This window comes from Acipenser ruthenus, chromosome 12, assembly GCF_902713425.1.
Source record: "Acipenser ruthenus chromosome 12, fAciRut3.2 maternal haplotype, whole genome shotgun sequence".
Lineage (NCBI taxonomy): Eukaryota > Metazoa > Chordata > Actinopteri > Acipenseriformes > Acipenseridae > Acipenser > Acipenser ruthenus.
The window spans coordinates 25,901,617-25,924,397 of NC_081200.1; the positions used below are offsets into that span (position 1 = coordinate 25,901,617).

At 39.2% G+C, this 22,781-nt stretch overlaps 1 protein-coding gene across 9 annotated transcripts in view; it reads right to left on the minus strand.

The window, feature by feature from the left end:
• Window positions 1-263: 263 nt before the first annotated feature.
• LOC117417382 (leucine-rich repeat-containing protein 7-like) overlaps window positions 264-22,781 on the minus strand; it is a 343,846-nt gene continuing 321,328 nt past the window's right edge. For 5 of the 9 annotated variants that reach the window (XM_059034716.1, XM_034029512.3, XM_034029510.3 and 2 more), the window contains 6 exons: window positions 18,467-20,144; window positions 15,839-15,958; window positions 11,238-11,522; window positions 9,595-9,687; window positions 3,348-3,422; window positions 264-846 (listed from right to left, as the gene is read on the minus strand). In XM_059034716.1, the coding sequence (XP_058890699.1) occupies window positions 739-846; window positions 3,348-3,422; window positions 9,595-9,687; window positions 11,238-11,522; window positions 15,839-15,958; window positions 18,467-20,144 (2,359 nt within the window). In that variant the 3' untranslated portion in view covers window positions 264-738. The remainder of the gene's footprint in view (window positions 847-3,347; window positions 3,423-9,594; window positions 9,688-11,237; window positions 11,523-15,838; window positions 15,959-18,466; window positions 20,145-22,781) is intronic. The other 4 variants (XM_034029519.3, XM_059034717.1, XM_034029511.3 and 1 more) reach the window with 2 other exon arrangements.

The following is a 22,781-nucleotide window of genomic DNA, read 5'->3' on the forward strand; positions in this document are numbered from 1 at the left end:
GCCAAAAACAATAAAATCAATTCAAAAGGTTAAAAATATCAGTTTTTGAAACTAGTTCTAAAATCTTTTTTTTTAGATATAATTTTCTTGAGGGATTTGCCAGGCATTTATATATATATATATATATATATATATATTTATTTATATATATATATATATATATATATATATATATATATATATATATATATATATATATATTATATATATATATATATATATATATATATATATATATATATATATATATATATAAAGAAAATAGCAAACATTCTTTTCTTTCTTCACCACAACTAAGTTTTTCTTTTTAAATATATATTTACAAAAGGCATATACAAAGTTGAGGCAGTGTGAATGGCAAATGTAATTCCTAAAGAGCTTGTATGCTTTAGTGCGCTCAATATCTTCAATGAAAAACCTACAAATGAAACTCAATAAATAAATAAAAAATAAATGCATAAAAAAGAAAAGAAAATACATATTTGCACCAATCTACAGCCTCAGGCTGAAAGATATAACTGAATTGCAATTACAACAACACATTTTAAACAGACAACTCTTTTCTTCTTAATAGCCATGATAATAATACTATAAGATATGTAACCTATTATACATTTGGCACTAATATTTGCCATTGGTCCAGCAATTGGCAAATGTGACTATTCCTAGATATAAACCAGTATCTATATATTTTTGTATGTCCTTTCCGATTGGGTTACCAGCATAGTATAAAAATATTTAAGATGTATTCTCCCTCAAGATTACCAGGTCCACTGTTTTCGGGAAACTCTTCAGCAATGACACAGCCTTTTCATGTTCCAGGTGTGAAAAACTATGTCCATTCGCCTGTAATGCAAGAACGGAGCATGCATCATTACTGTCAATGCAGAATTATCAAATGGGATCAGAGGAATTCTGGAAGCACCCTTAAAGGGGAAGCTTTTTGAGATTTCTCACTTACATCCTTGCATGTAGTAGCGAAACTGCAGCTAAAATAACTCAGCAGTCACATTTGCTTAATGTCTGTGACTGTAGCCTTCATGTTTCCTTTCCACCTCCCCGCTGGGCTCAAGACTAACCTAGAAGACTGGCTTGCCTTCTAGCAAGAACGTCCACTTTCCTAGCACCTGTAATATTTTTAATTACACTAGATTCCTCCCTTTCCTGGTTCTCTAGCGCAAACCGTATGGCCTTAATAGTGAAAAACCAGCACCTCTAATACAGGGCTGAATAGAGCACCAGTTCTTATTAGCCATCTCTTCATCATCATCGGTACAGTAGCAGTCACATTTAGAGCCAGTGAAGTTCAAAACATGGGGCAGCAATAGAAGACACACATTTAAAACACTAAGTGCCTATAATCTGCTATACAGATACATGTCAAAAGTAAATGGACCACCCAGGGTCATGAGTGGTCAGCAGCCAGATACACCCAGGTGTTGATTGAAGGTCTCTTTCCTGTTTTAGAACGAACATCTGTCCCTGGAGAACACTGTGTTTATAGATTGTGGTGCATCATCAGCACACATCCAGTCACCCAGTGGAAAGTGAGTCCAGAAAACTCAGTGTTAAGGGTTCCCGAGTGGCGAATCCAGTAAAAGCGCTCTGCATGGAGAGTAGGATACACCCTATAGCCTGGAGATTGCAGGTTCGAATCCAGGCAATGTCACAGCCGACCGTGACCGGGGGTTCCTAGGGGGTGGTGCACAATTGGCTGAGCGCCACCCGTGTATGGAGGGCTTAGGTCAGCAGGGGAATCCACAGTTCACTGCGCAATAGTGACCCCTGCTGCCGATAGGGCGCCTGTGGTTCTGCAGTGGAGCCACCAGATCTGTGTTGTTCTCCGGTACTATAAGTCTGGTGGCCTCACTGTGGATCTGCAGTGCGAAAAATGATGGATTGGCAGGAGCACGAGTCAGTGGGGGGGATGCGAGCGGTGAGCCGAGGATACAGATAATAATTGGGCATTAAAAAAAGGGGGAAAAAAATTTGGCGACGACTACATTTATAGAAAACAAACAAAAAAAAACTCAGTGTTATCGTGGTTAAATCAATCACCAGTAATGAGGTAAACATGTCTGGTAGTTGATCGATGTCAACCTTAAGAAATATTCATCCCGACCCAGTAGTGTTCCAGCCCTGAGATTTGGATCAACCTACCCCAGGAGAATATTGACACTGTCATTCAGGGGTGCCTGATCGGGTCTCTGTTTAAGGCTAAAAAGCAATCCTCATGGTATTACCTGATACAAGCGTTACTCAGGCAGAATAAACACTTACTAATTCAATTTTCTATTTTCTATTTACTTCTGACATGCCTCTATTTCTTGTATTATTCTGAAGCTTCTCCTTAAACTCCGTAAACAGAAGTAAGGAAAGTTAGATGCAAACTGATTTTTCAGTGGTAAAGGAGAGGGGGGGGGGGGGGCGTAACAGATGAAAACTACGTGCTGAAAAAGAAAAAGCGAAAATAAGTGATGCCTCGACAGGCCGTCCCTCAGTGAATACTGTGTCTGTGGAGAAAGCAGAAACGTTTCGATCCAGTTGGCTATGAATGACCCTGGTGTGTCTTTAGCTTCTAATTGCGCACAGTCAAAACAACACAACACTCAAGACAAGGCAAACTATGTGAAACGCCACAGTACAATTGTGCTGCTTCTTGTTTATTGTAGTGCTGTGTTATGCCGGAATTGTTCTATTTCAAATGTGAGCTAAAATGTGGTTCACGGAACTAAATCTCCAGTGCCCTAAAAGTGACAAAATTGTCTGTAGTCCTTCTTAAATGAACTGGATTTGATTGGTTAAAGCTAGTTTTTTGTTTTGTTTATTTTGAGTTGTTATTTTAATATTTATATCAATGTTATCATTTTTGTTCATGATGTGGTTCTTTAGTAATTCATTAAAATATATACTAGAAAATACCTAATGTGTCTGTGAGTGAGCAATTTCTAATATTAAGGATCAGCCATTACCTTAATATTCACATTTTGCAGAGCTAATATTTCCATTAGATCTTAAGAAAGACTTGTTAATGTTCAACGTAATTCCAAAGAAATACATTGGGTGTATTATTTAACAGCCAAAACAGACAAATCACATATAGGACAGATTGACAATAAGCGATTTTACAAAAAAAACTTGGTAAGTGTGTGGCAAATTTAATCGCACTATAAATAAGATGTGATACAAAAATCAGTATGTTTGTATAATAATTTGCAAGGAAAAATCATACAGGAAGGGGTTAGTAACTAACATCCTTAAGAGCTGCCTCATGCAAAGCACAGTACAAGCGCAGTGTTTTAAACAGCAAGAAGAATGCATTCCGGTGAAAATAAATGTCCCCTTACCTTTAGAATCTTATCCCCAGGTTGTAAGACGTTGCAGGCCGATCCGTCAGGCTGTACCCTAGTAACAAAGATACCCTATAAGTCAGAAGTGATATGAGGTTAGGAAGCACATGGTAAAGATTGTTTAGAATCTTTGCCTCTTTTTTTTTTTTTTGTATTCTAAACAGTGTGGTGTCGTGCATCCTTTCGGATGTACAGAACTGTTTAACAAACTGTGACAGATGAGTGACATACGTGACTATTTGACACGTGAGGACAAACAATTGTGAAAATAGACATTTTTAAAAACAAATACTACCAATGCAATGCATTGCTACTAATTTAGATTTTATAAAAATAAAAAAAATGTATCACATAAAACAGTTTTGTATTGGCTGAATCCCAAAAGGGAATTCGATTTTTTATTACAGTATATTACGATTAACCATTGGTTGATTACTATTCCAATACTAGCTCTAACAGTGCTTTTGATTACCATTAAAGATCTGTTAATATTTTTGCCAAAGGAATACTATTATAATAGACACAAAGGGCCGGACCAAATCAAACCACGAAAGAGTGTTTATGCGATAATATCGCTAGTTTCTATATCGCATTTTCTTTATCCCAAAACAAAAACTAGCCATTTCCAATCCGCGAAAGGGGTGGAGACAAGTTTTCGCAGGAGTGGGAGGGACCGCCGAAAGCAACATGAAAACAGCTGTTGACCAATCCCCAGCCGGTATTTGTGACATTTTGAAGGGGCGGAAACAAGGCAATAAGGCAGGCGAAGGCAGCCAGGGCAGAAAAAATAAAAATAAAAATCTGTGTTGTACTACTGTTTCGTTTGAATATCAGTGAATGCTATTACATACAACTACTACTAGAAGTAATAATAATAAAAATATGTTTATTATTAATAATAATAATAATAATAATAATAATAATAATAATAGTCCCGATTTCCTAGCAAATGTCCCGCGCCCCGATGCATAGGAAGAAAGTCCCAATATTTACCCATAGAAAAAAAAAATCATTTATTCTGCACAATAGAGTTAGTGAAAACCACACGCTGTGCTCTTCGTGCGGCTGACACATCTGCTGATCGCTAACTTATACAAAGGTAAGAACGCTTCATTATGTCTGTTTTTACTGTCATGATGGTCGTATTGTGTTGAGTTGGGTGGGATACGTCTATTATATGATAATGAGTGTTTTTTGTGTATGACTCCTCCCATGTGTAAGATGCATATGACACACACACACTTGGCAATTACCTCGTTTCCACGACGTCTGCAGCATCATGCTGCATTGTTCTGCCACTGTTATGAAAGCGTGCCACATTGGTTTTCATGATGCCCTGGCTTCGTCAGCACCATGCAATCAATGCCAGCGTCCTTATACCAGCTGGCACGGTGCTGCCCAGGGCCCTGTTGTGCACAAGGCTGTATAGTAGGCTATAACTGCACAAGAATTAAGATTTAAAAAAAAAAAAAAAAAACCCTGTGCGAGTATTATAAAATTAAAATGCTGATAAAAAAAAACAAAACTTGGGCTGAATAGAACATCCAGGATCAGTACCTGTACATATTATACAATAAGAAGTCTAATGAAATGCTATCCAGTGCCGTGAAAAAAAAGTTGATTGCAGATTTTTTAATTTTTTTAAACGGACAGAGTCGGGTGGTTGTTTTTGTTTTTATTATTATTATTATTATTATTATTATTATTATTATTATTATTATTATTACCGGTATTTCTTCTGTCGAAAACCCAAAGCAAATTTGAAAACCTCATCTTGATGCTTCTGAGATGACAGTTAGGCTACCATTATAGGTATCACATAATTTTGTTATCTACACGGATTTATATGTTTCGAGGGGACCGCTTGGCTACAAAGATAAGAAATATATATATATATATATATATATATATATATATATATATATATATATATATATATATATATATATATATATATATATATTATATACAGTATACAGTATATATAAAGCTTTACCATCATTGAAAGAGACACTGCACCACGCAAACCTCTCCGTGAATAGAAAATAGTTTATTGTTTGTACGTATTAAAGAAATAATACGTACTGCTTTATTAAACATTTAACTCGAACTGTGGCAAAAAAGAAAAGAAATTGTAGGCTAAAACTATCTTGTACATGTTTCATTTAAGGGTGCAACAAACACAACCTATATTATGATAACAATAGGCATAACACATATAATAATATTTGATACTGTAAATTATTAATTTTAAATTATTCAGTGTTGTGTGCAAGTGTTCAATATATGAGGTCAGTGGAGTGTCTTGAGGCATGTACTGGGTTTTTTTTTGTTGCAACTATCAGGATGTTTAGTGTTATTTTTTTTTTTTACTATTTGCTTAATACGCGATAGCTTTCGACAGCTTCGAAGTTGACTATAAAATACGGTCCTGGTAAAGTCTTGGTCGTGCGATAGCAAACCACTCCCCCTTCTCAACCCACTTGTAGTCAACAAGGGATAGCTGGTTTTTGAAGGGCAAAAAGGGCTTATTTTGGTTCCGCGAGATTTCGCTTGGAATTTTTCTAGTGTTTTGTTACCACGAATGCTTTCACGTTCTCGTTCGCTAAGTGCTAACTTTGATTTGGTCCGGCCCAAAGTTGCGTATCTGGAAATACTGTTTGTCAGTTGGCAAACCCAAACCTTTCTTGCACAACAGTACATTTTCGGTAATGGAACATGGTAGAGTACTAGCAGCAGTTGTAGTACTATATAACATTCAGATGATTCAATTTACTATATAAAACTCGGTAAAATATTTGTATTCTGTTAAATTATACAAGCAAATCCTCTAAATCTTGCCTTGATCAACCATAGCTAAAGTTTTTATTTAATTTCAAGATGTAGATCATAAATTCAATATTACAAATATCATTACAGACAACTTACACACACACACAAACAAAGAGATGTTAAATTGACATTAAAATACAGAACATTCGTTTTATTTGTCGTAAATTAAAGATCAGCTGAAAACAAGTAAAATGTTATGAGATTAATGGGGACCAGTCTTAAACAAATAACAATTATTTCAGCATATGGAGAAATCGATCATCTTTTGAAAAGTTATTAAGACTTTATTTTATAAAGAATAATAACTTTTATTTCAAAGCGTGAAGTGACAAAACAAAAAGACCACAGAAGAAAGCTACAGTTAGACAATGCACACTCGGAGTACAGTACTGTTCCCAGGATGATGGTCTCATCATTGCTAAACTGTAGGCTACAAGGCAGAAGTGATCCGGAAAAGGCTAGACCCAGCGAGGAGTACAGATAGGCTGATCTTGAAGGGGGAAGTCATCGAGAAGTGGAGAGCAGGGAGAGCTTGTTAGATCACGATCACGTACATCAACAAGATACCCCTAACTATGTGCATTGAAAGTGATTTTTATGTTCTTTTACATAAACTTTGATCTATTAATACTGGTATATTTTCTGCTTGAAACTTGGCTTTAACTTTTGTTCAAAGGAGTACAACCAAAAATCATATTTTTTTTATTTTAATTTCATCACAATGGATATCCTATTTTGTTAATGGCACTGTTCATATCCTAACACTTTGAAATGTTTTTTTCACACCAACACTGGGCCCTCCTCCTTTATAAAAGACTTAGTCTGCCCAGTTAATGAATACATACCAAATTAATTAAGAACCAATTCAAGTTAATTAAAACAAGAAAAAAATTGGCAAGCATCTTCATGCAAATTAATATAAATGTTGATTTGAAGATAAGCAGTGCAATCATTGGGAGAGTGTCTTGGCAGATGATAGGCTTTACCTTGGCTATCTAAAGGTGGGGACACAGTCAAAGATAAACAGGTACCTCCTTGTATTCCCAGACTATGATCATTTGTGCTAAAGAATGTCCTTACCAAGTTTCATCATAATTATTTCTCCAGATGCAACATACAGATTAACCTAGGTAAATAGGTACCGTATTTATGTGGGGGCCACTTTTATATCCACAGTGCCTAAATCCCCACGAGGCACACTGTGCAGTACAAAGACCTGCCAGTTCAATATGGAAGGCTTTGATACCCAATAAGACAAAGGAAACCTAAAGCTTAAAAGTAATAGAGATGAAAAAGTCAATCAATATCAACAATCAATAATCAAGGCCGCCTGGAAAAAAAGAAAGAACATTTGTTAAAATTAACTTAAGGCTTCATAATCGTCTCAGTTTAAAAATATCTTTCTTTCCATTAATACTTCTAACAAGCAATGGAATTACAGAACTTGTCTGTTTTAGCTGAGAATGTGCTATACAGGACCTGACACCCACAGAAAAAAAATAGCACAGCCCTCGGTTGAACATTACCAACCGATCCAAACAGTTTCTCTAAAACAAGTCCATAACATGAGCCTGTTTTGCACTTCTATTAGCTACTTTAGATAGCAAATGTATATAAAAATAGATATTTTATATATTATCGAAAAAATATATATTTTCGAAACGTTGGGCAGCAGGCTCTTTGAGCTAATATATATATATATATATATATATATATATATATATATATATATATATATATATATATATAAAAAAGCTTTACTATCACTGAAAGAGACACAACAGATTTCTTCAATCTAGTTCCGTACTAGATATCAGACCATGTTTTCAAAGAGTTTACTTCAGTCTTTAATTAACTAGTATCAAATATCTAAGTAATTAAATCAAAGGTCTCTGAAGCACTCAAGTTGTTTGCTTGTAGTTTTGTGCACTACTGTGGAATTTGTATCTGTCAAAAAAAGGAGATTAAAGACTGGAGTAAATGCTTTGAAAATGTGGCCCATCAAGTTTTAAAATACAAATGCATATTTATTATAACATGAATTATTTTGTTAGCTACAATCACTTTTACATCCTAATTTATCTGTATTCAATTCCTGACTTGAGGAAGCCACAAGACCTCCCCTCCTCCCCCACTACAGTTTCCTCCTCTAGTCGGCCACTCCACCTCTGCAACGGTCCCCCTCTGGGGGTAAAGTGAAGCTCACTTGCCAACCTTTGAAGCCCAGCCGGCGCTGACTTCATCCTCCACAGGGGAAGGTTCACGCCAGAAGGGGGATCCCCGGCTCTAGATCCCCCTTGGGGGAAGTATCGGTTGCTTCCCAGCCGTGGAGACCGATCGGTTCGGTCTCACCTCTGCGAGGGCGGCTTTCCGCAAGACAAGGGGAATCTCCTAACTCATCTCTAAGTCATAAAGCACATCTCTCCTAATCAAATTCGAGGTCTCGTCCTCTACGCAGCCCTTGATCATGTCCAGTGAATATTTAAATTATTATTGATCTCTGTTGGAAGGGCATCAAAGTGCCCAGTTCCCCATGGACATTGCGCAGTACAAAGACACAACTGTCTAATTTGACAGGCTTTGATATACAGTGCCAGTGATAAAGGAAACCTAAACATTATAATGTTGAAAAACTATATAAAGAATGAAGACTGTCTGTAAAACTTTCTAATAAATGTAATGCTTTTCTTAAGCAGTCATTAGACATCACTGAAACATTTAAAATGGTTGTTTGCTTGTTTTTTCACTCTTTCTAAATGCATTTTTAATCAAGGCTTTTACAAGTCGTAGAGTACATTTCTTTGTGATTCTGGATACTACAGTGTTATATAGGGGTTTCATGTAAGGGTTTCCTTAGCAAGACATTTCTCCACCATTGTTCATCGTTCCATTGCCCTAACTATGTTCATGCAACAGTATACATGGACTATTGCTAAAAATGACATAGAAAAGTCCATAATACCTTTTAGATCTGCTACATGTAATGTTAAACTGAACCCAAATTGTTTTCACATTCAGTGTTAAACTCATCTTTTACCAACATACTTCTAACACAGCACTATAATGATCACAACATACAGTATAACACAATGTTACGATTAGACTGGAGCTGGATATTTCCCACTGTATTGTCAAGTTCAATAATGAAAATCAATAATTGTTCTTCTTACATTAGTCGTAAGCATTACAAAAAAGCAATGGAAGTGTGTTAAACTGATGTGAAGTAATTTGCAGTACTTGTTTCTATGGTAACAATTCAATGAGACCTAGTTATCTTATTTTCCACTTAAAGCTTTCATCCCCCCCCCCAAACAAACGTTATGTCATTTTCTTCATGAAAAGTACAACCACCTTAGAAAAATGATGAGAACAATTGTTCTAAACTGACTAAAACAGTTTCCAGCAGTCTTACCATATCTGAAGGCTTAAATGGATTTCCCTGTCCGCTAATTCCTCCTGAGATGCTGAAACCAAGGCCAGGATTCTTCTCGATTCGTACACAAAACTGCAACAAAAACATAGCGCAATTTGTCCTGGGCCTGAAAAGCCTTTTGAAATAGTTTCTGACATGTATGCTTAAACATACAGCTATGGACAAAGGTTTTGCATCACCTACAATTTTGGGATAGAGACATAATTTAAAAAAAAACAAACAAAAAAAAACTATGAATTTTGATCTTTTATTTAACATCATGTAATCAAAGAAACTACAAAATGATAATCGCAAAAGTCTACCGTAACCTATAATAGTGATGCAGTATTTCATGTTAGATTTCGAAATGTCACATTTTTCAATTATATGGAAAACTACATTTTTCAATGATATATAATTCAATATGTTAACATAACATTATTCAGCAGGTTTCATTCGACTTTATGAAGCAAAATTAGTTAATTTTATAGGGTAATGCAAAACTTTTGGCCAGAGCTGTACATATATTCTGAGGCCTGCTGGTATCATCTGTTCCTTCAGGTTTGGAGTCCTCCTTCTTTTATAGGTTCAATAAATAATTAAATGATTGGACCTGGAAGGAGATTAAATTGGTTAAATTAAGTAATTTAGGGTATCGGTGAAACAAATGACCAGAATTGTGGGTTTTGTTCACCCAGCGGCACTGTGGTGGGGTGCCCCGCCCGTGTGTGAATTTTTGTGTTTTATGTTTTTTTGTGGTGTGTATGTATTGGTGCACTGAGTGTGGGTTATGTAGCACGGGTGACTTAAACTGTATAGTTGTATTTAGGCACGGGAATTGCACAATCACTTCACGTGCAGATTAAATGTGTTTTATTATGAGGGCACGGGGATTGCACAAATTAGTTCACGTGCTGGGATTCAAGTGAATGATTAATTAGTAATTGTATCGCGGCACAGCTGTATATATAGATGCATGAATCACTCACTTGGGATTGGTGTGTTCAGGGAGTGGAGAACGAGAGAGAGAAGGAGAAACAAATAAATATAACAATTGCTACTCGGCGGGAGGACCAGCACGATATTTGTTTGGGGTTCGTCCTCTGTCTGTTTTGTCTGTTTATTTATTTTGGCCAACGTGCTGTTTGTTTTGTTCAGTGTTTTGTGTTTTGTTTAAATGTTTTATTTGTTCATTTAATAAACCGGTGCAAGCAGCGCATTCACTGCACAACTCTGTGTCATTCAGCTCCTGGACTGATACCACCACACGAGCAATCTGTGACAGGCACACACTAGCTATTGCAAGTCTGCTTTATCGGTTAGTCACTGTGCATACGTTCCTTCACCTCCATACAACTGGACAAGAAATTGTTAGTAGCAAGAAATACCAATGGTCATATTGCATAAGTCTTTGAAAGTAAGTAATATATCAGTTGGGTCTTGTTTATAATATTTAAAAAAGTGACAGTATTTAGATCGATTTAGATAATTAAAACAGACTCCAGTGTTGGAAACCATTCTTTATCCTGTATGGGTAACCATTACAGTGCAACTTGTTACAAAGGTCACCTGAATTATGTGTTGGTTCTGTCTTCCTGTCTATCCATGCTTATAATTAAATAGCTTGATAAAGAAAACCCAACCTGGTCCTGATACCCATCCATACTTTTCTGCCCCTTCGTCTGTATCAGGCAGCGTCCGCTTTGAGCCCCCCGCGGGCTGGAAAGGCTTTGCGTGGAGGAGATGGGGATGGGCAGCGGTGACTGATACTGCTGGATGGAGATTTTATTGATGGCACCTTCATACTGTTGGTCTCGGGAAGATCGGTGCTGGGGGTTCTGCGTGGAGGACACCATCATCGTCTGAACTTGGTGAGAGTGGCTACCTGCCTGTGGGTAATTTAACCCGTTGGGCAAAGAGTCAGGGAGCTGAAAAGATGCAAATGTTACATCTTACACTGGACTAACAGACATTCAACAGATGTTTATGAGGCAGGCATTCATGAGGCATGCAACAGGAGCAGACAACATAATCATGTGGCAAATGGGCAATCTAAAAACTGGCACTCGTCAAGCCTACATTCCTGCCCCTTTTGGTGCATCAATGGTGCTGAGAGTTTGATAAAATGCAACTAACCAGCGCTGATCCCCAGTTTAGATTTTTCCACCATTAATCACTCTCTCTGATACCAAGGAATTTGAAGTGAAAGTCTATTTCCATTAGTACACAAAACAGGGGTTCTCTCATTGGCTCTGCTTCTTTGGTGTCTGTCAAAAGCCCTACTCTGATTATCATGGATTGGTTCAACAGCAGAAAAGTGCTTTGTCATTGGCTCTGGGATATGAAGAACAGTCAAAAGCTAAACAATGTCAATCAATTCAAGTATTTACTCATTATACAGTACATGTGAACAACATCTTTGGAAATTTTGAGAGAATTCAACAGGAATAAATTATTATGTACTTCATTTTATTAAGTAAACCAAACTGTGCTGGCAGACAAACCAGAAGAAACTGCACCATGGGCACCTGTTAACCAACATCAAAAATGGCATTAGTAGCATTCCCGTTGTCCTGTCAGGGTAAATGTAGGTATTTAGTTACATGAGTCCCAAAATTTATTTATTTAATTTTATTTTATTATTATTTTTTTGTAATGCTTCTCCTTTATTGTCCAGCGCCTTTAATGCCAAGTGCCTAAAACCTGACATGTTTAAAAAAAAAAAAAAAAACACTTTCAAAGAATAACATTACAAAATAAAGGAAAAGAGCACCAATATCCAGGCGGACTGTAAACAAAATAAAAAGCACTTAAACACCAAAACATCATGCTCTTTGGTCTTGGAGGTCTAAGCCTTTTAATAGAAAAAAAATAATTAGCTGAAGTTCATGTTTGTTTTTGTTCATTAAGCAGATACTTGAAATATTCTAGTGACTTTGCCTGCATGTTGTCATAGTAATGAACAATAAAGGGACACTTCAAAAGGCCTGGATATCTCTGTAATGTATCCACTAAGATCAGCACAATGCTTTTTCTGTTGCACTGGATTCATATAATGTAGGTTATGTAAAGATTCATATTTCACGAGATACAGGTAAGCCTATAGTTAAACACATGAGAGAGAGCCTAAATATAAAAGAGCCGCATGCCAGTACTGTGTTTTTGTTTTTATAATGTTCATTGTAGAAAGTTTGTGCTTTAAAACTCTATGACTAGTTTTATGATTTAAGACTCTTTGGCTAATGTTTCCTTAGCCTTTCAACTTGATCTGAACCGGGGTTGCCTTGGAAATCTTACAATTGAAGCATGAATCAAATGCAGATGGAAATAAGACTCCCATTGCATAGCAGTTTGATCCATTCCGGGTTTTACTATAAGCTTAAGAAGACACACCTGAGCTTGTTACCTATACACTATGGCAAACCAAGGTTGAAATAAAACCTGGAATGGGTCAAACTGCTATGCAATAGGAATCTTATTTCTATCCTACATATGAACTGCTAGTGTACATTAGAGGAGTGATGAGATCTTCAGTATGCCATTAATTCTGCGTTACACACACACACAGAAACATGTAAACGCTACAAAGAAATATGGGCTGTCAGTTATCACATAGGACACAGAAAACACAGAATAACCAAGTCTTTTATAAGAATTATGTACAAATACAAAATGCAGAGAGAAATGTTTGAAATGTACTGCTATGGACTGTAACTGCTATGGACTGAGAAAATAATGTCATTGTTCTTCTTAAAATATAATAGTGCTGCGTCATGGTTAGGACTTGTGCTCTTACAGCAGCTGCGACAGCCTGGTTCACTGATTGAAGCCAATTGTAAATAAATCTCATAAGAAATCTTGCCTCTAAACATGAATACCGAATGCACATTTTCAGCCACTTGATAAAAAAACAAACATTACATGTTTGCAGAGACCTCTCAAAATTGCTTTCAATAATGCTGTATTGATGGCAAGAAGTTCATTTTGAGCCCTGAATAACAGTGGCAATCTTTACATTTCAAACAAGTATCAGTGTTTTCCATTACAATCAGAATTATGTAGCTTAAACTTTCTGGTAGTATGACAACTAACTGTGCAAAGCACTGAAATGACACCAAAAAATTATTTGACTACAGTAACAAAGCCCAGGCAGTGTTACTCATCCTTCCGGAAGCATTTGAATACTACAGCTTGTTGTTCTGCACAAAGCAATCTATTCTACAGGACTGGATGTAGGAGTTCCTCAGAAAGTAGCACTGAGTCATCTGGCAGCAGTTACAGAACCTTGATCTCCTGAAGAGAAAACAGCTCTTCCTCAGGTAAACAGAGTGGGTTTACAAAGTCTCCCTTTCGTTTCCGTTGCTGCTTATCGCACTGTCACAGTGCAAACTAGAAATAGTAGTAGTGCATGTTGCAAGAGTGGGCTCCGCCCTGATTGAATCATCAGAAGAAATCAGGTGGGTTTGTGCAGTCCTGCATGACGGCTTTGATTCGTTTCAGATCTCCAACAGATGTGCTCTTCTACAGTGTAATCACACTAAGGGGTCGATATGGTCAACCCATACCCCGCAGGGGTGAGATGCCGGTGTATTCTAGCAGCACTTTACAGCACAGGGGAACCACCCTGGGTTGCTTCAACCTCCTATTTGTACGGATAATCCTGGGATAACCACGGATAGATGGTTGATGCAATCCAGGGTGATGCTCCAGTGCTGTAAAATGCTGAAAACACAACAGCTGTGGCTTATCCCATTGGGGTTTAGGTTGATCAAACTGACCCCTAAGATTACTTGAAAAAGAAGAATGAGGATCCTAGGGGCATACTCACTTTTTTTCACCATTTCCCTTTACAAACTCCAGTATTTGAGTAGGCAATGAGCAATTAACATGAATGGAATTTCAGTTGACCATAACAAGCTTAGTAAATCGTAAATAGTTCTATAACTATACTATCCTTTTATTATGTAACCAAGTATTATAATACAAAACAATACACCAAAACTATAAGGCTGTAAATTAAATCTGGGATCTGCTTATCATATCACCAGTGCTCCACAGCTGAATTTTAGCTGTAATATGTAGTTAGATATGCATTGTTCCTCATAATTATAACCACTGTGAGTACTGTTGCTGAATAGACACAGCAATACAGTTTGTATAGCCTTTAAAAAAATGTCATTTTATTCTCTACAACACATTTGTATGGGTAAATAATTCTCAAAGACTGCCTGGTTAGTCAGCTAATAATTGAGGCAGTCCCTTCACCAGCGGCAAGCAAGATTTGTATACAAAACACTGATTCGGTAAATGCCTGCAATCTCAGAAATCACAGACATTCCAATCCAGCCTGAATAGCAGTCAATGGGGGTGAGCACCTTATAATATCCCTTTGGTTACTGCCACACTCCCATTAGGGCAGCAGTGTGGAGCAGTGGTTAGGGCTCTGAACTCTTGACCAGAGGGTCGTGGGTTCAATCCCTGGTGGGGGACACTGCTGCTGTACCCTTGAGCAAGGTACTTTACCGAGATTGCTCCAATAAAAACCCAACTGTATAAATGGGTAATTGTATGTAAAAATAATGTGTAAAAATAAAAAAATGTAATTGTATGTAAAAATAATGTAACAATTGTAAGTCACCCTGGATAAGGGTGTCTGCTAAGAAATAAATAATAATAATAATGAATGTATCACTCCAACAACTGATCCTCACCCCACTAAATACGTCTTTGGGAAATAAAAGCATAAGATGAGAAGATTTACATGCAAGTTAGTGGATGTACAGTATTGAAATCTTCCAAACATGAAGTACAGTGGCAAAACGAACAACACAATGTGTCTATTTACTGCTTAGTCTTTAATTATCACAAGGTGTTGTACAACTACAGTGTAGAAGACTGCATTGAAAATTACTACTATTGTAATAAATGCAATACGTCATATTTATAGTGCATCTACACCTCTGTGTTTCAGTCGGTATTTTGCCAAGATTAAGTCAACTATGTTTAAATGTCACAATTTTTCTCTGTTATTTTATAGTGGTGTTAAAACTGCATTTAGATCTGGCCTCATTTTTTAAATCATTTATTTTCATCATTTGATATATATACACTGCAGTGAAATGTCTACAATCCCTCAATATTATATTAGGGAATACCCATGTAATCATTGTGGGTTGCCCATTTCTGTGTGACTGAATGTGAAAGAACCCATCTCGTCACTGAAGATTAGCATCTCGGTTCTTACTTTTTTTATGATGTTCTCCGGTGGTACGTCCCTCCGGCCCAGTGAATACGGAGCCCACTGGGTGGTTGGAGACGCGTCTTCCTGTCCGTTATCCAAGACGTTGCTCTGCTGAGATGGAGTCTGAAGACAAAAGGGAAAAGCAGGATTAGTGTGTATTTATTTTTCATTCATACTTAACTAAATACCACCTTCCTCGAATCCATTGCTAGAGCAAGTGCCCTCAAATTTGTTCCACCATCATTGATTCTAGGTTCTGTTGTTCCAATATTCATTTATCATTTTTTCTCTATATCTGTTTTCACTTGGCTTTGAACTTGCTTTGAGTTTTTCTGAACAATTCTAACTGCCTACCACTTAACAGATAGTCCATTCAAATGTGACCTTTAAACTCTTCTGGTCCAGTCACTCTACATAGACAGGGTGAGCAGGTGGTACTAGCCATGTTGAAAGCTCAGTGTCACTCGATTTGAATGAAAAGGGAGTCTATTCAGTCCTAGGCATTTAGAGTTTTCCAGACAAACACAGGTAAAGACAGAAATAGGGAAACAAATATACAGTAATTACTTCATATCGGATCAACAGAAACCAGAATTAATTAACATCATTTCAAAAATCTTTAAAAAGACAAACTTGTGGTGAAAAATAAAAACAATACTTGCTATTTAAGGTGGTGGAATGTCAAAAGAACATCATGAGATTTATAATTTCAAAATAAATTGCAGTAAACTTATTACAAAGTGTGACGAGCACTAACAGTTTGCATTAAAATGTAAAGTTAAGAAAATGCAGGTTTGTATCATAATTAGGTTAACCAAATTATGTTCAGACGGGTGGCCCTATAATTCACTAGACAGGTGCAATGTCTGTCTCGAGTGTTTTGTACGGTCTTGGCAGAGGGTCCCCCTGCATCTCGCTCAGAGCTACTGCTGAGCCCCCAAACAGGGTGCTGAGATTCACCTGCCCCCCAGAGAGAGATGCAATTGCAGAGTGGGGATGGGGAGGAATGGTGGGGCAAAAAACAACAAAACCAACAAAAACCAGAGTGCCAGATGGGGTTTAGGAAGCAAGCTGATTGAAGATGGGAAGTGCCTGCTGACCTCACCATGGTTGCAATAACAAATATGGTAAATTAGAGTAATGCAAAACAACAAGTGCTTCTACAAGGAGTGCTATTCAAGGTTTAAAAATCAATATATGTTATGTCTGCATTAATGTAAAAAATAAGCAAAGCATAAAAGATGTTCAACACCAGAGAAGCAGAACTAATGGTACTGGTGCTAGTGCTGATAGGAAGTACACTTCTGATATATATGCAAAGGTATTGCAAACATTCTGCTGTTATATTTTAGGAAACAAACACCATTTAAAAACCCTTTCAAACTAAACTACAGGTGAACTGCAGAAGGAAGCCACAGTAACTAACAAGCATGATGTTGTGTAATGCTTTATCATATACCACAAACACACATATAATAAAACAGCGATTTTGCACCAGCATGTCTATTGCACACCCAGAGATATACATAGAGCGGTGTTATATGTTTTCGCTAGGTTACTACTGAATTTGAAGTGTATACTCACATATTGAGGATGTAGCCATTGTTTCTTTTGGCATTCATGATTTGGGTTATTGTAAAAGTTTAAAGTGTTTGCATGCACTGCAGAAAAATGTCCAGCATACTGCATGCCAAGGTTAACAGTGTTGCGCTTAAGGGCAGCATTCTGATTGGAGGAAACAGTCAGAGCATGTGGGGAAGCTTTATTAAGGCTACTGGGGTGCTTCAAACTTAAACTGAGTTTAAGAAAATCACAAGATGTGATGACTAAAAAAAGAAACTGATTACAAAGTTATTCCAAACAACAAGAAGAATACAGTTATTTTAACACATTTACAATGTTGCTTTTTTACGACAAGACAGTTTTGCATACACAACAAACATGGAAAAAACAGTAGCTCTTAGAAAGACATAGAGCTAATACATCAATTTAGTACAATTCACTATACTCTGAAATTCTTTGTTGAAAGATATTCAGTAAAATATTTACTACATTATAGCTTTTAGTCTTAATAGTAAAATATTTACTACATTATAGCTTTTAGTCTTAATAGTCAATATTTTAAATTATATATTGATGATTTGCAGTCACAGCCTAGAAGAAGAAGAAGAAGAAGAAGAAGAAAGTAGGGATACTGCAGATAGGAACAATTTCAATGCATCTCTCTGGCACTGAAACCTAAATTGGAAATTTTACAGCCAAAAGCATGTGGTTGCAGATGACATAGCAGATGCTATACAGAAAACTAGCAAGCTTAACAGATGCCTGGTAAGTGATATACATGCAGATGACCTCTATGGCAATCCACGACTTTGCCTAAGTAATCAATACAAATTCCTTGGTCTGAAATTAGATTATTTCTGGACCAACACATTATTAATACACATTTTTACCAACATTATGTTGTGCTATTTTCAGTTTTGCGCACTACACAACACAGAAGGCTACTGTAACCCAGTGTACCTAAAATCAGTTACTAACTGTGTCAGTTGTAGTGTTCTTGAATATTACAAAATAAGTACAATTACTTTGTTCTCAACAAAAAGTTAAAGAAAACAAACAACAACTTACCCGGTCTAATCTTTTAGCCTCTATATGTCTAAGCAGTTGTTGCCTCCAGTCCACCGGCATTTTTGAAGAGCTGTCATCCCCTTTCATCTGTGCTGTATGCATCTTCATCTCGTTGTCAGAGGTCTTTTCCGTACAGGTGCTAAGATTGTAATCGGAAGGGACTTTTTCTAGGAGTGCAGCCATAGTAGGCCTAGCAGACACCGGCCTCGCTTGGGAAGTCCCGTAGCTCTCTGTGCTGTAGCTCCGGGCTGACAAAGGCCGTCGCTGGGTTAGGTTTTTCACAGGGAAACCTGTGATGGGCTTTTTTGTCTCCTGATACGACGAGTATTCATCCTCATACCTACCATTCCTTTTCTGGAACTGGGATTCTGCCATGGAGGACATGCTGTTCTGGTGCTCCAACATGCCTTTATAATGTGTCCTGTTATACCGGTCGTTGAGCGGTAGATCTTGGACTTCTGTTACCCTTCTGAAGAGAGCCATCTCCGTGGAGCTGACCAGGGAGTCTGCCCTCCGGAGGAATCCAGGCCGGGACCTCTGGCTTGGAAACTGCTGGCTGATGGAGTCCTCATTGACTGAAGGCTGGGAAAATGAGAACATGTGCTCCATAGGTGTATACCCCCTGTATCCCCTTGGACTCAGCACCTCCTTGGGGATGTTCTTACCCTGTTGGCTCATATACTCAGGGTTGGTGTTGAAGGAGGTAGGTAGCCTCCTCTCAGACTTCACATCCATTGCCCCTTTAGGGTTGAAGCTTTGGTCAAAGTGGTAAACTTTTTTAGGGATGGGAGGCTTCTGCTGCTGGGACCCCTTGCCGCTGGCATACCCTTCCAAATCTTCATCCAGCATGGGGACCGACTGACTGCGCGACATGCTTTGCTCCTGTGATGGTTGGGTTTCGGGCTTGTCCAAGCTGCCTTGGTTTTCCATACTGGAGCCATAGTTATCAAGCGGGATGCTGTAAACCTTATATGATCCAATATCAATCTCATCAATGCTCTGGGATTTTTTGAACTTGGCCTTCACTTCCTTCATCATGGGAGACAGCCTCTCTGTGCTTTTACTGATGACAATAGCACCTTTAACAGGGTCTTGCCTGCAGTGGAATATGTTGGAATGGCTCCGGCTAGCTCCCGACTCTCGGGATTCCAAGAAGCCCCATGCCCCGGTAGACGGGAAGGTCCCAGGTAGCTCACCCATCTCTTGCTCGAAGTCCTTCCTGTCAGGGGCTGGGCTGCTCACTGGAGTACTTTCCAGCTTGGAAGGAAACGCAGTCCTGTCTTCAAAGGGGCTGGGGGTCCTTGTCCAGTTCTGCCAAGGGTTAGGAGCAGACACTTCAGTTTCGGGTGTGTTTCGGACATTGTGGAACGTGTGTGGCAACTGCTCCAGCTCTAGAGGGACACCCACTATCCTATCCTGCCTTGTTAGAGGCCTGCGTCCATGGCTGGAAGCGCTTCTGGAAGTGGAGCCTAGCATCGGGGTGGCGCCTGAATTTTCCATGGCGGTTTCCTCTGCGACGAAGCCAGTGTTGTCGTAATGGGAGCCGTCGTTCCAGTTGTCAAAGGCATCACTAAGTGGGTGCCTCTCATTGCGCTGCTGCGTGATTCCCGCTGGGGCAGATTCTCTCTGGCTGAGCAATGGCTTTGTCTCGATGGGCTGGGGGAAAGACTGAGATAGCCTGCAGAAAATAATCAGACAACAGGGATTTAAAAAAACAATACAGTATAGTAAGTTCGCTGACAGATTCTTGTAAATGTAGAACGGCAGGTGTAAATTAGAGCTGCATTCATAATATGAATATTATATTTTTTATTATATAATGTATTCATTTTAATATTGATTTTCGATAGCATCTGTGATTCTGACCTGCTTGCTCTCCTGTTTGCTGGGCTATGACAAAGGGTTTGTAAATAAAAAAGAGATAACATTTCTATAGATTTATTCCAGTACTGACTGAAAAAATACAGTATCATATACAGTCGCAGACAAAAGTATTTGGGCAGTTAAAAAAACAAAGATCAAAACCACAAAGAAAGTGATTTATATAATTTCTAATTGTTCTGTTAAAATATATAAATTAAAGTAGTGATTCAGATTTATAATAAAATAATGATAGGTTGCGGATGCAACCCCGGTTCCCTGAAAGAGAAAATAACCATCAAGGTATGGGATATTGCCGTCAGGCAGTAGGGATTGGCTGAGCTTTTATAGCAAAGCTGCCGATAGGCCTCTGCACGAGCTGCCGTGTAAGCCTGCCCCCTTGGGAGCTTACTATACGCAGTGCGCAGAGACTCACTTCCTCTTTTGCTCTTCAGGCCGTGAAGGCTTCCGGAGCGACCTCGAAGGTTGATGGTTATTTTCTCTTTCAGGGAACCGGGGTTGCATCCGCAACCTGTCATTCCCTTTCAAGTTGAAAATAACCATCAAGGTATGGGAACAGTGTACCTAAGCTGTCGCGAGGAAGGATTCTCGGCAGTAGGACAGACTTACATCATAACGCAACTGCGTAGGCAATACATCTACGCATATGCGGAGCCGCACCTCAGGGTCTACGCTCGCAATGACACCTGTTCTAAGGTGGAAATCAACACCATATCGTGACAATACTCAATATGACCGCCAACTAGGGCGTCATAGAGTGTAACACGGATGCTCCAGTACATTCCAGTACATTTAAAACGGTAGAACCTTGTAAAAGTATGCGGTGTAACCCAACTGGCTGCAGCGCAAATGTCAGACACCGGCACCCCTTTAAAGAGGGCCCAGGATGTCGCCATACCCCTAGTGGAATGCGCCTTCAACTGCCCTGGTGGTGGAAGGCCTGCAGATTCATATGCTAATTTATTAGCATCCACTATCCAATGGGAAAGGCGTGACCTAAAGTCCTAGAACCATGGCATATGAACAACTGTCCTGTTCACCTCACAGTCATTGTACGGTCAATATAACACCTCAATGCCTGCAAGGGGCAGAGCATGTGTAACCGTTCTTCCTCTGGGGAAGAAAAAGGAGAAGAATGGAATGCCATCAACTCGACTGGTTGGTTCATATGAAACAGGGATATGACCTTGTGTAAAAAGGCCGGATTTGGATGCATGGAGACCTTAAAACCGTCTCCTGCGAAACGAGTACATGATGAACGCACTCATAGTGCATGTAACTCGCCCACGCGTTTGGCTGATACCACTGATAGCAAAAACACGTTTTTTATAGACACAAGCTTCATATCCACAGTGTGGAGAGGCTCGAACGGTGCCTTGGTAAGGGCTTCTAACACCACGTCAAGGCTCCATGACGGTAAACTGGTTGTCCTTGGAAGTCGCAAGCGTCTTGCGCCTTTTAGGAACTGAAATGCCAGAAAATAGCAACCTGGTGACAACCCGTCAATGTGTACATGGCAAGCCGATATGGCGGCTTGATACACCTTAAGTGTAGAGGGAGATTTCCCTTCATCTAACAGTTTCTGTAGAAACTGTAATATCACTGCCATAGGGCAGGATATTGGGTCATGGCCCTCAGCCAGACACCAAACTTGAAACAACTGCCATTTGTATGTATATAGCGACCTAGTAGAGGGCGCTCTGACACTCTGAATGGTCGAAATCACTGCCGTCGAAAGCCCTAAGGGTGACATGCGCTCCCGCTCAGGGGCCAAGCCCATAGCTGCATGAGCTTGGGGTTCGGGTGCCATAGCCCTCCTTGGGCTTGGTACAACAGGTCCGCTCGCAGAGGGAGCTCCCTCGGGCGACCGTGCAACATCTGCACCAGACTCGGGAACCATATTCTCCAAGGCCACCGAGGAGCGATCAGAATCACTGTCCCTTGCTCTACCCTGACCTTCTCCAAAAAAGCTGGGAGCATCTGAATCAGTGGAAATGCATATAGGAGCCCTGGCGGCCATTCGTGAGCCAGTGCATCGACTCTTAGGGGGCTGTCGAGGTCCTTCACCGAGAACCATAGGGGGCAGTGCGCGGTCTCTCGCGAAGCGAAGAGATCTACCTGCGCTGTGCCGAACCATTCCCAGATGCGCTCTACCACCAGAGGGTGAAGATGCCATTCACCTGCCAGAGGGCCTCCTCTGGATAGGAGATCCGCTGCGTAATTGACCCTGCCCGGTAGGTGAACCGCACGCAGAGAGGTTAAACGCGGCTGTGCCCATAGCAACATCCGTGTTACCATCCAGTGAAGACCGGGGGACCGCAAGCCACCCTGGCAGTTGATATACGCCACAACTGTGGTGTTGTCTGACCGCACTAACACGTGCTTGCCTAGAAGCACTGGCAAGAAGTGCCGAAGGGCGAGTTCCACCGCTCTG